The following is a 14,378-nucleotide window of genomic DNA, read 5'->3' on the forward strand; positions in this document are numbered from 1 at the left end:
CTGCCTGATCCTGCACACGTCTCCGGGGCAGGGGGGAAGCGGTTGGAGCCCACCTCACCTCGCTTCCCAGGCACCCGGTCCCTTTTCCTAACGGCCAAGAAGAGCTGTAATATCCGTTTACAATAAAACACTGTTTTCTGACGGGCAAAGAGAGAATCACAAGGCTTTGGCAGGAGGAGCGCACGTGCACCAGCTCTGCTGCCGCAGCAGGGCGAGCACGGGGCGCCTGTCCCATCACAGCCAAACCATAGCGCCGGCTCTGCCGGCAAGCGATGGAGGAGAGCGCTTTCCGAACATCCACACAGCTTCATTTCATCTGGCACAGAGACCTGCTCTTCTCCCTAAACTGTGCATTTCTTCTCCTAAAGCCCATCTGCACCTTTGCACATGGGGGCTGGACATCTGCATCTGAGGCTTCTGTTGGGAAGACGCTGCGGTCGCCGCCGGCCGGAGCCTCCTCTCCGTCTCTTCAGCCATCGCTGCTGAGGTGTATTAGCCACGATGAGAAACGCAGCAGCTGAGGAGCCACGGTCCTGTTTTGCGGCTCACCAAATCCTTGCAGACCACTTTCTGCTCCAGAGCACCAGCCGTGGTGAAAACACACCTCGGTACCATCTCCACCGTTCACAAAAAAAGCCCTCGAGACACCTACCCAGCTCACTAACTCTCACTTAGAGTAGTAAACATCTACCTTCAAGAGAGGCTAATTCAAAGGTGCTTAATAAGCATCTTCCAACAGTTTTGGCTTGTAACAGGGCTTTGCGCTGCGCCCCAGGCAGGAGCAGCCTGGCTGCGGGAGCAGCATTTTCTGGGATCCCTGGGGAAACGTGGAAATCCCCGTCCAGCCCCACCTCCCCTACCATCAATAGGTGGGTTTTTTTCCATTAGGTGTTTCTGTGCACGGCCTTGATCTGATAAAGAGGTCGGGATTCGACCCCACATTTTGATCCTACCCGAGGAACCTCTTTATTAGCTCCACTGTGGATCTATTCATAAGCGAGAGACGGAGGTTGCATGTGTGCGAACGAGGGAAAAACCCAGTGTGTCTTCTGCTGTCTCTCAGACCACAATGATTTCCATTCATTCAAAGAAAACACAGTATAAAATTTTTGCCTGGTTTCAATCTCCGTACATTAATCAAGCCTATTTTTTTTTTTTCCAGCCTGAGACACACAGCGTGGGAGGCACAGGCTGTCCCATGAAATAATATTTTCCAAGCCATAGTCAAAGTCTGCCTGTCAACTCGAAGCCTCTTTTCTGTCTGTTTTACCAAAGCTGGACAGGAAACAATCTGTGGGCACAACAGATCAAAACAAGGCCAGCATTCCCAGCAAAAGGGCGGATGAATGGGAACCATTGTGCTGCAGTGGAGGAAACATCACCATCATCATCGAGGGGAAAAAAAAAAAAAAAAATATATCTGTTTACATCACTTCCACGCTCACACCCGCTCTCCAGCTGCCCTAAATAGGAGCTTTCATTCCGGAGATAGCCAGGGCAGGTGGGCTGCTGGTGGGAGCTCCGGTGCCACGATGCGACGGTCTGTCGGCACCGAAAGCACCGTGCAAGTCGAGCTGCGCTGGGGAAGGAAGCCCAAGTTTAACGCTACACCCACAAAACGGGCACTCCTCCCCTTCCTCGCGTCCGCGGCGAGCGGGGCTCAGCCTCCGGACAAAACCTTACCTGCAGCTTGCAGAAGAGGATGCAACAAACTCTTCGGTGGGATTTGGGTGCTGCTGAAGAGGAGGAGGAATCCGTCCCTGCCCCGAGGAGCTTGGGGTTTAGGTGAGAAGAGCTCGCCGGGTGCAGGTCTGCCTCGCCCAGGAGGGTCCCAGCCCCGGCAGTGCTGTGCCCAGGAAAAGCGGGTGCTGAGGGGGTGACACCCGCAGCGGGGGAGACGCCTCTGCTCCCCGCTCGAGTGCCGAGGGGTTCCCCGGCCACCGGCTCACCCTCCGACTGCTACAGCTGCTAAAAGGGATCCATGTGAACCCCGAGAATCGCTCCCCAGCCAGGCAGGGAAGGCTGCCGTCACCACCGGAGCAGAGCCCCCCAGCTCCCTCTGCTTTAAACCAGAGGCAGCAATGAACACCCTGCAACCCCCCCCTCCAAAAAAAAATGTACTCGGCTTCATCCTAAGGCAGAGGTTTGCCAAAAATTTGCCTGCACCATTTTTAACCTCTCTAAATTATTTGCATCCGCGGTATCCTACGAGGACCCGGTGCCCAGACCACCCATGGCTTAACAAAACATCTCGCTTTATTTTTCAAACTTTTAGGCCTTTATACATATATATCATCTGCTCAAAGTAATTTACGGCATTTAACTAGAGGTTGGCTTCATTTATTTGAACGCTCTCTCGCCTGGGAAAGAGCAGCCCTCTGCTAGGGCCAGCGAAAAAGCCACATTTGGGAGCCCCGTTAGCGCCAGGGCTTGCCCTACAGCGCACAGGACCACGCACCAGCCCCAAATCTGCCGAGAACAGGCTGAGAGGAACATGGATGTTACCACCTAGTGTCAGACGGGAGAGGAGCAGCGCCCAGGCATGGGGACGGGGACGGCTCGGCCACCACTCTTGCTCCGCCGAAACCACCGGTGTGGGACGGTGTGAGCCCAGAGCCCACCCCGGCCGCCTCTGCTCCCCTGGGACACGAGCCTTCTACCCCTCTAACAGGGAGGCATTTAAAAATGAAAATGCACAGTACGCTTTTGGGGAGGACAAATGCAGAAAAAGCCCATCTGTGTTTTATTCTGTCTTCTCTGTTCGAGTCGGACTCACAGATATTCCTTGCCTGCAACCAGCCAAGTTATTCACTGCAACAGTCAGGTCCGCACTGTCCTAATTTATCTCCTATTTCTGATGGACGAAGTAGAGGAGCAGCTCTGCCTCGTCCATCCCGGGAGCACGGGGAAGGTGCCCGGAGCAGCCGGCACAGAGATGAGCCAGCAACAACAATGCAGAATACAACAGATACATGGGGATGGGGCACCGGGCTCGGCTGTTCAAACCATCGCACAGGGAGGTATTTAGTGAAACAAGCACAGCAAACGTACACCAAAGGAGATGAATGCTTTTTCAGACAAGGCAGAAGTCACCCGTCATCTCAGCACGGTTAGCCCGGTGCCGTGGGAGTCCCACGGCAAAGCCGAAAGGCTGCCGGCGCATCCACATGGGCAGGAGCTCCGGCCCCAGGCTGGGGACGGCTCTCAGCAGGGGCTGAAATGAAAATTAAGTGATCCCTCTGCCAAAAACTTAGACCTCCCCGATGATCCAGGACCTGAAAACGCTGCCGCAGTTGAAATTACCTTTTTTATATATTTTATCTTCTGGCTTATACTGTCCCTTGTGACCAGACTTAGCCTCGTACCATGACAAAGGCTGCTTTCTTACAGAGTTAACGCTGCAGCACACCATGGCCCCGTGGCTCCCGCACTGCGTCGCGCGAGAACAGACAGCGGCTCCGGTCCCCGTGGACCCCCGTCCCCCCGGGACCCCCGTCCTCAGGGGATGCTCTGTCCCTGCAGACTGCCCGGGGCTGCAGCCAGGCACCGCGGTGCTCACGTACCCTCTGTCCGACGACGGGGAGGAAGCCTGAACCAAACCCCAAAGGACCTAGAGATGGACGGCGAGGGCAGGGGAGCTGGAGGCGGGGAGAAGAGAGGACACCCAGGCAAAGAGCACAGTTTGCAATGTGTGCTTACAAAGATCCTAGCAAAAAGTGCACTGGCAATCCTGTTTCCAGCATCTCCCAGTGGCTACGGGCTTGATTTTCCAGCCCTAATAACAACCTTTTATCAAATTTTTTAAATTATACACACAAACAACACTGAAATAATACTGAGGCTGCAAAACGAAACACTCTGAGGTTACACCCACGCAGACACGATATGCTACGCCTAACACGGAGCCGGGGGGGAGACCCCCCGCGCACCCGCGCTCGAGGGGGAACCGGCACACGGAGATTACTTCCACTGGAAGAGCATCCTGAGAGCACAGGCTTCACATCCCAGCTGGAAAGCAGCTCGGCCAGGGGATAACCATGAATAGCAGCCAGTGAATCGCCCGTTGCCTGTGCTGCCAGCCGGTGACGCAGTGAATATCCTAACTGCTGGAAACACGGCACTGTGATTCCTTACAGAGGAGCAGATCGGCCAGAGAGGGATTGGCAAAGAAAATCCAGACAGTACAAAGTTAACTGTGCATCAGATTCCCTTTTCCTCCCCAAATTAGCCAGCCAAGGAAGCCATCTGAGTCCAGGCACCGCTCGCCACACAGATGAGACCGGTCGCAGAAACTGTCCTGCTTTCACCACTCACCCCCGTCTTCCCCCACCACGGCCGTCCGGAGGCGAAGCCCTCACCCTCCGTCTGCCTCCTCGGGGTCCGTATCTTGAAGACATTCCCAAATCTTTCTCCTGTTAAAAGCTAAATTGCTGGCACAGGCTTTTTACGGTAGTTTTCTGTTCGCTCTGCAGTATAATGCAGGTATGTTCAGGAGTTCCTGCAATCCTGACCAAGGAAATTAATTTTATGGTGAATTCCTCTTTGACAGAAAAAAATTTGCAGGAAGAAGCAACGCTCCATAAGAAAACAGATTTGGCTTTTGCGTGCTTGCATACCGCACGATTACAAGCTGCCTCCTGCTTTCCGAAAGCAAACAGCACAAGGAGGATTTGTAAGGGGCAAGAAGCAGAACGAGGCTCCTAAATCACCACTCCCCCCTGCCCTGGACCCCCCTCGGCTCCCCCCAAACCCAAGCACCACGCCAAGGCCCCAGCACGCTGCCAGGTGGGATGGGGAGGGGATAACCAGCCCCTCGCGCCGATTCTTAAAGGAAGAGCCTCCAGTTGGGGGGAGAGGAAAAAGAGAGGTCCCCAGGGACCCCACCTCCCCCTCCACTCTCGTGTTTCCAGCCAAGGCACCAGCTCCCGCCGCATGGGCAGGGGATGCGAGAGTGGAGATGCTGCAGGGTCCTGGGTGCCAACGCAGCGGCATCGAGGCGGGTCCCGAGGGAAGGGATGTGATTCAGAGGGGACGCGGAGTGGGCATGTGCATCTCCTCCCTGCCAGCCCCGGACCCCACCTCGCAGCTGCCCAGCATCGCAGGCATAACCCCCACGGGATGAGGGGCTCAGGGTGCCCCCAGGGTTCATTGGTGGGTGCTTTTGTCCTCTAAAAGACACAGCAGGGACTCGGAGAGAGGGAGACCACCCCGACACACGCCACCACCCCTCTGCACCGCAGCCCCCGGGGTGGAGACGTGCGGAGCGTGGCCAGCAGCGGGGACCTGGCCCAGCCCCTCTCTTCCTACACCCAACCCCAGGGAAGCCACCGACAAAGTGCACCAGCGTTGGACAGCCCTGCCTGCACCCCTGCCCACACCCCTGCCTGCACCCCTGCCCGCACCCCTGCCCGCGCAGCATCCCCAGAGCAGCCGGGGGACGCGCAAATTCAGCCCATCTTGATCTCAGCAGCTCCAGCCCCATCTGGTTCCTGTTAAATCAGCCACACAAGGTGGAGAGGGTTTCCTCCCCCCGTGCTATAGCGTGCAAAGAGGGGGAGGTAAACCAGCTTTTTTAAGACATGGCTGCCCTTCTCTTTACCTTCCTGCCTGGAATGCAGCCAGGAGCAGCTCATGCGTCCCTGCTCACATCTGGAGGGGAACCTTCCTCTCCCGGGGCTCCCGGCATGCCCCACACCGGGCACTGCTCCCCTACATGGGCATCGCTCCTCCACCCTGGGCACGCGCTCGCTCTGGGTCTCACTCCTCTTCTGGCACTGCAGCAGCTTTGTCCTCAGCCGCTCTTTCCAGCCCGTGGGACTTTCCGATGTTTTTATCCTTGCGAGGAACTGGCCAGGTGAACCACGGTCCCGTGGCAGGGAGGGAGGGATGCTCGGTGGCAGGGAGGGAAGGATGCTCGGCAGCAGCCTGCTCCTGCCCGAGGACGAGCAGCGACTCAGCCCCCCCGGGAAATGCCCCAAAAGCCAACCTTAGGTCATCCTAAGCCCCATCTGAACTGCCATAAAACCTACATCACCTTTCCGAAAAAGGCTGGAGCGCGCTGCCCAGCCGAAGGAGCACCGACACCCACCTGCGCACAAAAGCAAAGATCCAACCCCATCGCTCAGACCCCCCCACCTTCCTCGGGCACAGGACCCCGTTTCTCTCACCCTCCTCCCCGACAGGCCAAATAAAGCGGGTTCCCCCCACGCCGCAAGCCATAAACCAAACCAGTGGCAAGGCGAGGGGCTGGTAGCCAAGGGCGAGCCCTGGCAGCGAGGAGCCGCCGAGGAGCGAGATCGCAGGAACGGAGCCTGCACACCCGGTGGCAGCAAAGAAACGCGGAGGAGAGCGGGCAGGGGCCTGGCAGGCAGCGCCCGGATGCTCCGGGGAGATGGGGTGTGGATGGAGGAGCCCAGAGGGCCGGATCCTGCAAGCAGAGGGGCAAGGGGCAGGACAGCCGGAGCCCGGAGTCAGGGAATGGCAGAGGTGATGCCAGCACACGCAAAGCACCGGGTGTTTTAAAAGGCGAGAATCCCACCCTGCTTCCTAATCATCCTTTTCTGGGTTTTTAACCAAATCCCAAAGCGTCCCCCTGACTCGGCCCATCAGCGGCGGGTCTACGCCTGCACTACTCTGCTTACGCCGCCCGTGCGGGTGCTCACCGCGGCTCTCAAGCAGCCCCGTCTCTGCAGCACACCCGGCCCCGCTGTGCTTTCAAACCCAAAAACGGTCCCTTGCCATGCGCAGCCGGCGCTGAGCTCTGCACCAGCGCAGCCCCAAGCACACAGCCCGCGCGCAGGCGGGCAGCACCGAGAAACCTTCCAACCGCCGGCGCAGGAGAAAGTCCTCAGCGTAGGAAAATCCCCACGGGATCCCTGCAAGGTATCGGGAACAGGGTGTTAACCCTCATCCAAACAAAGGTGGGGAGCACTGCTGCACTACATGAAAAAAGCAAAGCGCTTGGGAGCATGACGGATGGCGGGGGCAGGCAGTGGCCCTGTCGCAACACCCACCCTTGCGCTGCTCCGGTGTACTTTGGTTTGCACCCAGAGAGCTTGCTCGAGAGCAGCCTGACGGCAAACCATGCCTGAGCAGCACCCGGCTGCTTGCAACGCCCAGACGTCACTGCTGCGGCACCGCTGCGGTTTGCAGAGCGGCTGGTGCTCTCCCCTTCTTCCTAATTGTCTCTCTGCAAAGATGCTGCTTATTTGCAAAGCCTGCAGCTCCGAAAACAGCCCTTCAGGATACAGCACGGCTGTGTTTCACCAGGGCCCTACAGCAAGCTGGAACAAATTCGGGCTCCGGCTGAGATTTCACCCCTCTGGGAGCAATGCAGACAGTGCTTCCCCAGGCAAGCCAGCGTTTATTCATCGAGCACACAAGTCAGCGAGGAAGGTCCTCTGGTTAGCGTGGGCAAGTCACAGCCAAGCCTGGAAACATCTACCAGCCACCGCAAGCATCCCCAGGCACCTGCATCTTCAGCTCGGGCTCTGAGCGTGTCGGAGCGTTCATAAATATTTTTGCACAACTCGAGGTTTGAAGGAATAAGCCTTCCTGAGAGGCAGCTCACCCCAGCTCCAGCTCGGCGCTAACGCGGTTAGTCACACCCGGGGCAAGCAGAATGGAGGGGGTAAAGCGAGTCACACAGCTGTTTCATTAAAACCCTATTTCAAAATAATGGACACGAGGGGGATCACGACTGTCGTGTCCCCTAAGAGCTGAGGTTGGCCAAGGAGCAATTTCCCCTTTGGGTGTGTCAAAAGATTTAGCTCCATTTCTCACATTAGCTCACATCAAGTACAATTCCACTGCTATTTTTGAAGCCTGCGTAACACAAATTAGCCACCTAAAATTCTACTCTTGGCTATTTCCAAATGGCTCCACAGCAAAGCAGCTACACCGAGTGATTTTTGGGCTGCCTGCAGGTGACAGTGACAGACAGACTGATGGCAATGAAGTTATTTCGTCTCCTTTTGCAGCTGACTAAATTTGCATTGGTATCTTCATGGTACAGACTCCACCTTTCATCTAACATGATTAATGCTGTTGTAAATACAGAGAAAGAACCAGCTGCTTCTGGCTTCTTAGCTTCTACTGAGCAGCTGATGAAAAAGTCCTTTTGTTCAAGCATCTCTAGAGCCTCTGCAGACTTTATGAAGAGCCTTTTATTTCCAAAGGTTAGAGAAACGCGATGCCTCGAGCTGGTGTATCCTGCTTTTCTCACCACAAATCTGGACGGCACCTGCTGCAATCGAAGCGCCCGGGGCAGGGCACCCGGTGCCAGCCCGCGCTGCCAGGATGGGTCCCCCATCAGCCGGGGCTGTAACAGGGCATCGGGTACAGAAGGTTTTGCTCGTGTCTTTGCAGGGTCCTCGCGAGCACAGCTTGTGCCCGGCCAGAGAAGGGGCCGGACAACCCGGAGGGCTCCAGAACCAGCCCCGGGGCCCCGCAGATCATCTGGCAGGAACAAGGCGACTGAGACATACCGGCTCTTCTGTCCACGAGCCGTGAGGGCTGGGCGGGTTATTCACAGACTGAATACGCTGCGTGTCCCCAAACCAAAATTACAGTGTGGGTCTGGTCAACAAAGGGTGGAGGGAACGCGGTGTGCCACGAGCTTCCGGCGTAAAATTCAAACAGAAAAAGAAAAGCATTTGGTAACGGCACATCGAGGAGCCTCGGCAGGAGGGTGCCGCTTGCGAGCCAGCCGCCGAGAGGTGCCAGCAGCTCTTCCAGAGCCGAGGCAGCTCCTCCAGCTCCCGCTTCACACCGCACTTCTTCCTTTCTCCCATTTCTTTAGCAATGCCCCCAGTCAGCCCAGTTTCAGCTCTGCCGGGGGAGGCTGGGTGTGGGGAAGAGCAGGGCTCTCCCCGCCATCACCCACCCCCAGGTTTTGCTCCCCCTTTGTGTGAAAACGCACCCAAAGCCCAAACCCCCCTCCAGGCAGTTTGGAGGAGCTGAATTAACGCCCGCCCGATGTTCACACCAGTCCCGGAGAGAAGCACAAAAGGTTTTGCCTGGTAGCACAGGGGCAACGCTGGCGCTGCCGAAAACAGAGCCGGGCGAGAGCGGCTGCTGGCGAGGCCGGAGGAGGCGAGCAGGGATGCCGGGAGGATTGAGAGTCTTTATTGCCACCAGTGACAGAGTCTAGGGGCCCTGCTTGGCAGGAATGGAAAACAAAGCCACCGCAGGCTTTCAACAGCTCCGGCAGCTGCTCCTGCCCCTTGGGGATGCTGCTTTTGTGGAAAATCTCGGCATTTCTCTGTCACGTCTGACAAGCACAACCACTAGGAAAACGCAACAGCGTTAGGAATTTCTTCTGCTCCCTCTGCCCACACTTGTGCTTCCAGACAAGTTTCAGTCAATCAACGCATCTCCAACCACCCTGGCACGGGAGCAACGTGGGACAGACAGACAACCTCCGAGAGGCAAAGGCGCGCACAAAACCTGATGCACGCAGAGCAGAAGCGGTGTTGTGGCTTACCTGGCGCTTTGGAAGGTCGCAGACGCAGATTTTCCAACAGCCCCGAATCCAACTCCCACTGCCAGACCCTCTGAAACAGGAAGGAAAAAAACCAGTAAGGTCAAACCCTACAACAGCCCCGAGACGGTCCCTCCTCCCGCGCTCCAACAGGTGAGCAGGAAAGCGGTGCCTTCTCATTTTGACCTAACTGCATTTAATCTAAGCTCAATGCAACAGCCTGCCACGCTGCCTGGGGTACTTCCCCAGCATGGCCCCAAACCAGCAGTTTTTCAGGAAGCCAACACAGAGAGGAGAGGTTTCTGTATTCATGAGTGCGCTGGAGGGGAGAAGATCACAACCCCCACCAGCTGAAAGGCTATTTTAATAAGGAGCACAGCAGTGCAAAACACCACAGTCTGTTGAAAAGGATTCCGCCTTGGCAAACCTCTCTGCAGAGAGCCGCCTCTGCAAGGGGCAGACAAATGGGTGTCATGGGGGGGTTGCAGGAAAACCAAACACCGACTTCTCTCATAAAGTCCCCGGGAGCTGCGCTAAGCCGGGATCAGGCTCCCGGCAATGCCACCTCCCCGGTTTCTGGTCTCCCGTGCCCAAATACCAGCACAACGCCTGTACGGACAGTCTCCAAAGCAGGAGGAAACCCAAACTCCACGAGAAAATGCCCACCTTGCAGATTAATTAGGTGACAGTTATTTCCATAAACCCCAAAGAAAACCAGCCGAGGAGCCTTCCCAGGAGGGCAGCGGCTGCAGGAGCTCTGTGATCCACCACTGCCTCCTCCGTGCAGCTCCTCGGGGATAACTGCTCCATCCTTCCCCGCTCCCCTCCTGCCCTTTCTCAAACTTTTCTTACCCTCCCACCCCTGGCACAGCTCCCTCGTCCCTCCCAGAAAATAGCCAAGTGTCAAACCACTGCTACTTTTTTCCTTTGTTCAAAAATCCACATTTTTGGTTTTGCAGCCTCTCTGGTATCGCTCCCCTCTAAGCACGGCCAGGGGAAAAACATTCAAAGAACAAAAGCAAACCTGTTTGTGTAGCTGGCTGGGTTTTACAGCCTTCAAAGGAGGCAATTACCCGCTCCGGCTGCTGGCAGCCACGCGAGGGGACGGCGGGGACTCTACAGATGAGCATTCAAACAGGTTGAAAATGTCACTGAGAGCGTTTACCTGTGTACTGGAGGATAAGGTCTCAGAAGGAGAGGACCGTGCGTGTGTTTGTGGTCTTCTGAATTTCCAGTTGCCTTGGAAACACACCGTAAAAAGCAGCACTAACTCGGATAATCACGGCATTTGCATCCGCCAGTCCAGGCTGAGAATGGAGAACTGAAATACTCGACAACTGCTCAGAGCCCTAATCCAAGGCTTGTGCCACGGCTCAGGATAGAGACAAGGAAAAGGACAGCAGCCGTCAACCCTACGCACAGGGTTACGGGGTAAGGAGACTCCCAATTGTCCCTAAAATACCCCGACTGGATGAGAACTCCATCTCGTGAAACAACCAGAGGAACTGACGGGGCGCACGCCAGACCCGGGCGGGATCACACGCTTGTGCAAAGCTCTTGTGAAAAGCTCTCGCGCCGCCCCACCACCACCCGCCGGGAGATGGGCGAGCCCCGGGGGCAGGAGCAGAGCCGTGGAGGGCTGCCGTTGCCAAAGGGGCTGCGCCTGCCGATGGCGATGCCTTGGAAGGTCTCTGCTCTGCAGGCAGTTAGGCAAACTTTGGGAGGCAGATCTTTTTAGCGACGTTTAATGGCTGCGCTCAGCACGGCTATGAGGATGTAATGAAGCTCCGCACAAATGGGCCTGGCACTGCTCTTCTGAAAGATTTCTCTTTAAGCGAGGCTTGCCCAGAGAGCAAAATTCAAAGGACAAAAGTGCTCATTTGTGTGAATAACAAAAACAGCTTTGACAGAGGGGAAAAACCACAACCATTTCCCTGCTGCAAAGCAAGTCTCATGGAATAAGAAACTCAGCAGCACAATTAATGAAACTACAAATCACACATACATGGAAACAAACTATGGGAAATTAAAATCAACAGATGGTGAGTAGTGAACTGCTTATTTGGAGAGGGAGAAGCAGCCGATGGTGGAAGCTGCAGATGGTGGAGATCACAGAATCACAGAATCATTAAGGTTGGAAAAGACCTGTAAGATCATCAAGTCCAACCATCAACCCAACCCCACCATGCCCACTAAACCATGTCCCAAAGTGCCTCATCCACACGTTCCTTGAACACCTCCAGTGATGGTGACCCCACCACCTCCCTGGGCAGCCTCTTCCAGTGCTTCACCACTCTCTTGGGAAAGAAATTTTTCCTAATATCCAGCCTGAACCTCCCCTGGCGCAACTTGAGGCCATTTCCTCTTGTCCTGTCACTTGTCACTTGGGAGAAGAGACCAACACCCACCTCCCCACAACCCCCTTTCAGGTAGTTGTAGAGAGCGATGAGGTCTCCTCAGCAGAACCCGGCACTTGACCTTGTTAAACCTCATACAATTACGAGGTTTTTATGACGCTCTCCAGCCCGGAGAGTAGGAGGTGACCAGCAGCCTCTGGCCATGGGCTTGTCCAGGTCCCCACTTCCCACCAGCGGACACAAGAGCTGGGGCAGGACGAGCACGACCACGAATCAGCCAAGGGGCTGCTGACCCCACAGCGTCTGACGGGAACTCACAACCAAGCGAGTCTGGTGTCACGCGTGGTCCAGAAACAGCAGGGACCCCAGCACATCCCACGGTCACCACTGATGCTTGGGAAGCCTCTAATTATACATAGTAGATACTGTGTGATGCGTTCAGCCCATTGCTGTGATTTGTTTCAAATATTTCATTTAGAAAAGCCTGCCAAGATCACACGAGAACTTCACCGCTTCAATAACACAGGTTCAGCCTCTTTCAAAGCAGATGTCAAACCTCAGAATGACTCTGTTTTGCAGGTAAGCAAGCAGGTACACAAAGATTTGAAAACCAACAGAAAGAGCTTGCTCCCGGTTTGCCCACACTCAAAGCTCACAGCCAGCTCAGCCCTCCAGCTGCAGCCCCTCTCTCGGGTATTCTAAGCATAGTCAAATTATAAATAGCCCAAGTGGCTTCTTCAGGTGGGAAAAGACACAAAAAGAGAAAGGTTAACGTTTCTATGTCAACCACTTACAGATACGCTGCGCCGAAGGCTCTGCAAATGGATGACTAGGACATTAGGTCACTGAAGATGGGTATGGGAGACCAGATCTTACCCGCTGAAGGCTCAGACATCAGCTTGAAAAACAAACTGCCCTGTGCAATTTCTGCTTCTTGGCACCATTGCAAGCAAAGGCAAAGAGGAGCGCAGTCCTGGACAGCCCTGAACAACAGAAAGATTTACTGTAGGCCACCACTCTGCGGAGGGCAAGGCAAAAGCCCCACAGCTTGGGCTGTGAAAGAGGGTGGAAGGCAGGCGTGCATGTCCCACGGGAAACCTTTCCATGTCGGAGGAGTTTTCCGAGGATTTCAGTGGCTGAAGCAGTTGTCAGCCCCTCTTGCAACCGGTGATGGAGCTGCAAGAGCCAGAGGCTCCACACACCCCTGTTAGCTGGAGAGTTTGCACGGTGAAGGCACCAGGCTGGGGCGTTAATCCAGCATCTCTCTGCAGAGTTGCAGAACAAAGAAAGAAAAATATGACCAATCTCAGCCACTGTCAAGAAAATGCTTCTATTTAACCTAAACAAAGGGATTTTGCCTCTCTTGGGCTTCCTTGGCTTTACAATTCAAGATGCTCTATCCTGATAAGGCATTACCAGGGATCAGACTAATCCTACGCTAACTTAAGGATCAGCTTCAAACCTCTCAGTTTGAGGTCTGCCGTGCTCGTTGCAAAGGCATGTTTTCCTCTGCTTGTGTTCCGAGAAAAGAAAAAAAAAAAGCTTCAAAACCTCAAATTGAAAAGCGATAACCATGCTGGAGGGTCACTACAGAGACTCCTGTTAATGCCGGATGGCTACGGGATGTGTTATGGCAGCCTGCTGATGACGGCGGCAAGGGCAGAAAGCATATCCATAGGTGTCCTTACATAATACATCTGGTATGCCAGAGCTGGGGAGCACGGGTCTAAACCAGGGCACCTTCATAGCACCATGGACCATCTATCAACCCCAAAGCCACGGGGAACCAATTTTCCCTGCTCTGGGAGCTTGTGCCACCTCTGGGGCCAAGCCCTGCCATCCTCCACTCTCCCTTCGCTTCTGGCTGTTGCAGCGCGCAGGATCGGCTCCCTCCTCCGCAGCCTCAGAGGGCACGTCCAGAGCCACGTGGACGGTGGCCACGGGGACAGCAGGAGGGGACCATGCGGGAGTGGGGACAGCACGCAGGTCTAGCGAGAGTGTTGCTCTGAGCCCAAAAAGCAACTTCACAGGGAAGGCAGCCAGTGCAAAATTCAGAAAGGAAAAGCCAAGAGGGAACACCACAGCAGGGAGAAGTCGGTGCAGAGGGAAGGACCGTGGAAAGGGGAGCAGAGCAAAGCTAGACGAGCGCAGAGTCATACCAAGGCACCACGGGCAGGCAGAAGATGACGGCGTGGTATGACACGACGGCCACAGCACCGAGCGGAGCAGCTGAGGAGAGATTCACGCAGCGCATGAAAAGCTGGCAAGGAGGACGTCAGCCAAGGGAGCAAAGCGAGGGCCACGCTGCTCCCGGCACACCTCCCACACCTTCACGCTCGGCCTGAGGTCCCTGGCTCCCCCAACGCTCGTCCACCGGCATTCAAGCGCTGGCGAGCAGAGGGGACTCAGATGCATGCAGCATATTGTTACAGCTCTGGTTTTATTTTTACTTTAATTTCACTTCAGTGCCCCATCGGCAGAGCTGCAAAACAGCACAAGATGTTCCATCTCGTTGAGCCAGGAGGACAGTGACAATGTTC

The 14,378-nt window shown here is 55.5% G+C and overlaps 1 protein-coding gene across 1 annotated transcript in view; it reads right to left on the reverse strand.

The window, feature by feature from the left end:
- SLC39A11 (solute carrier family 39 member 11) overlaps positions 1-14,378 on the reverse strand; it is a 96,278-nt gene that overhangs the window by 13,676 nt on the left and 68,224 nt on the right. The window contains exon 6 of the mRNA XM_059828236.1: positions 9,485-9,554. Coding sequence (XP_059684219.1) covers positions 9,485-9,554 — 70 coding nt within the window. The remainder of the gene's footprint in view (positions 1-9,484; positions 9,555-14,378) is intronic.

The sequence above is a fragment of the Gavia stellata genome, chromosome 22 (genome assembly GCF_030936135.1).
Source record: "Gavia stellata isolate bGavSte3 chromosome 22, bGavSte3.hap2, whole genome shotgun sequence".
Classification (NCBI taxonomy): domain Eukaryota; kingdom Metazoa; phylum Chordata; class Aves; order Gaviiformes; family Gaviidae; genus Gavia; species Gavia stellata.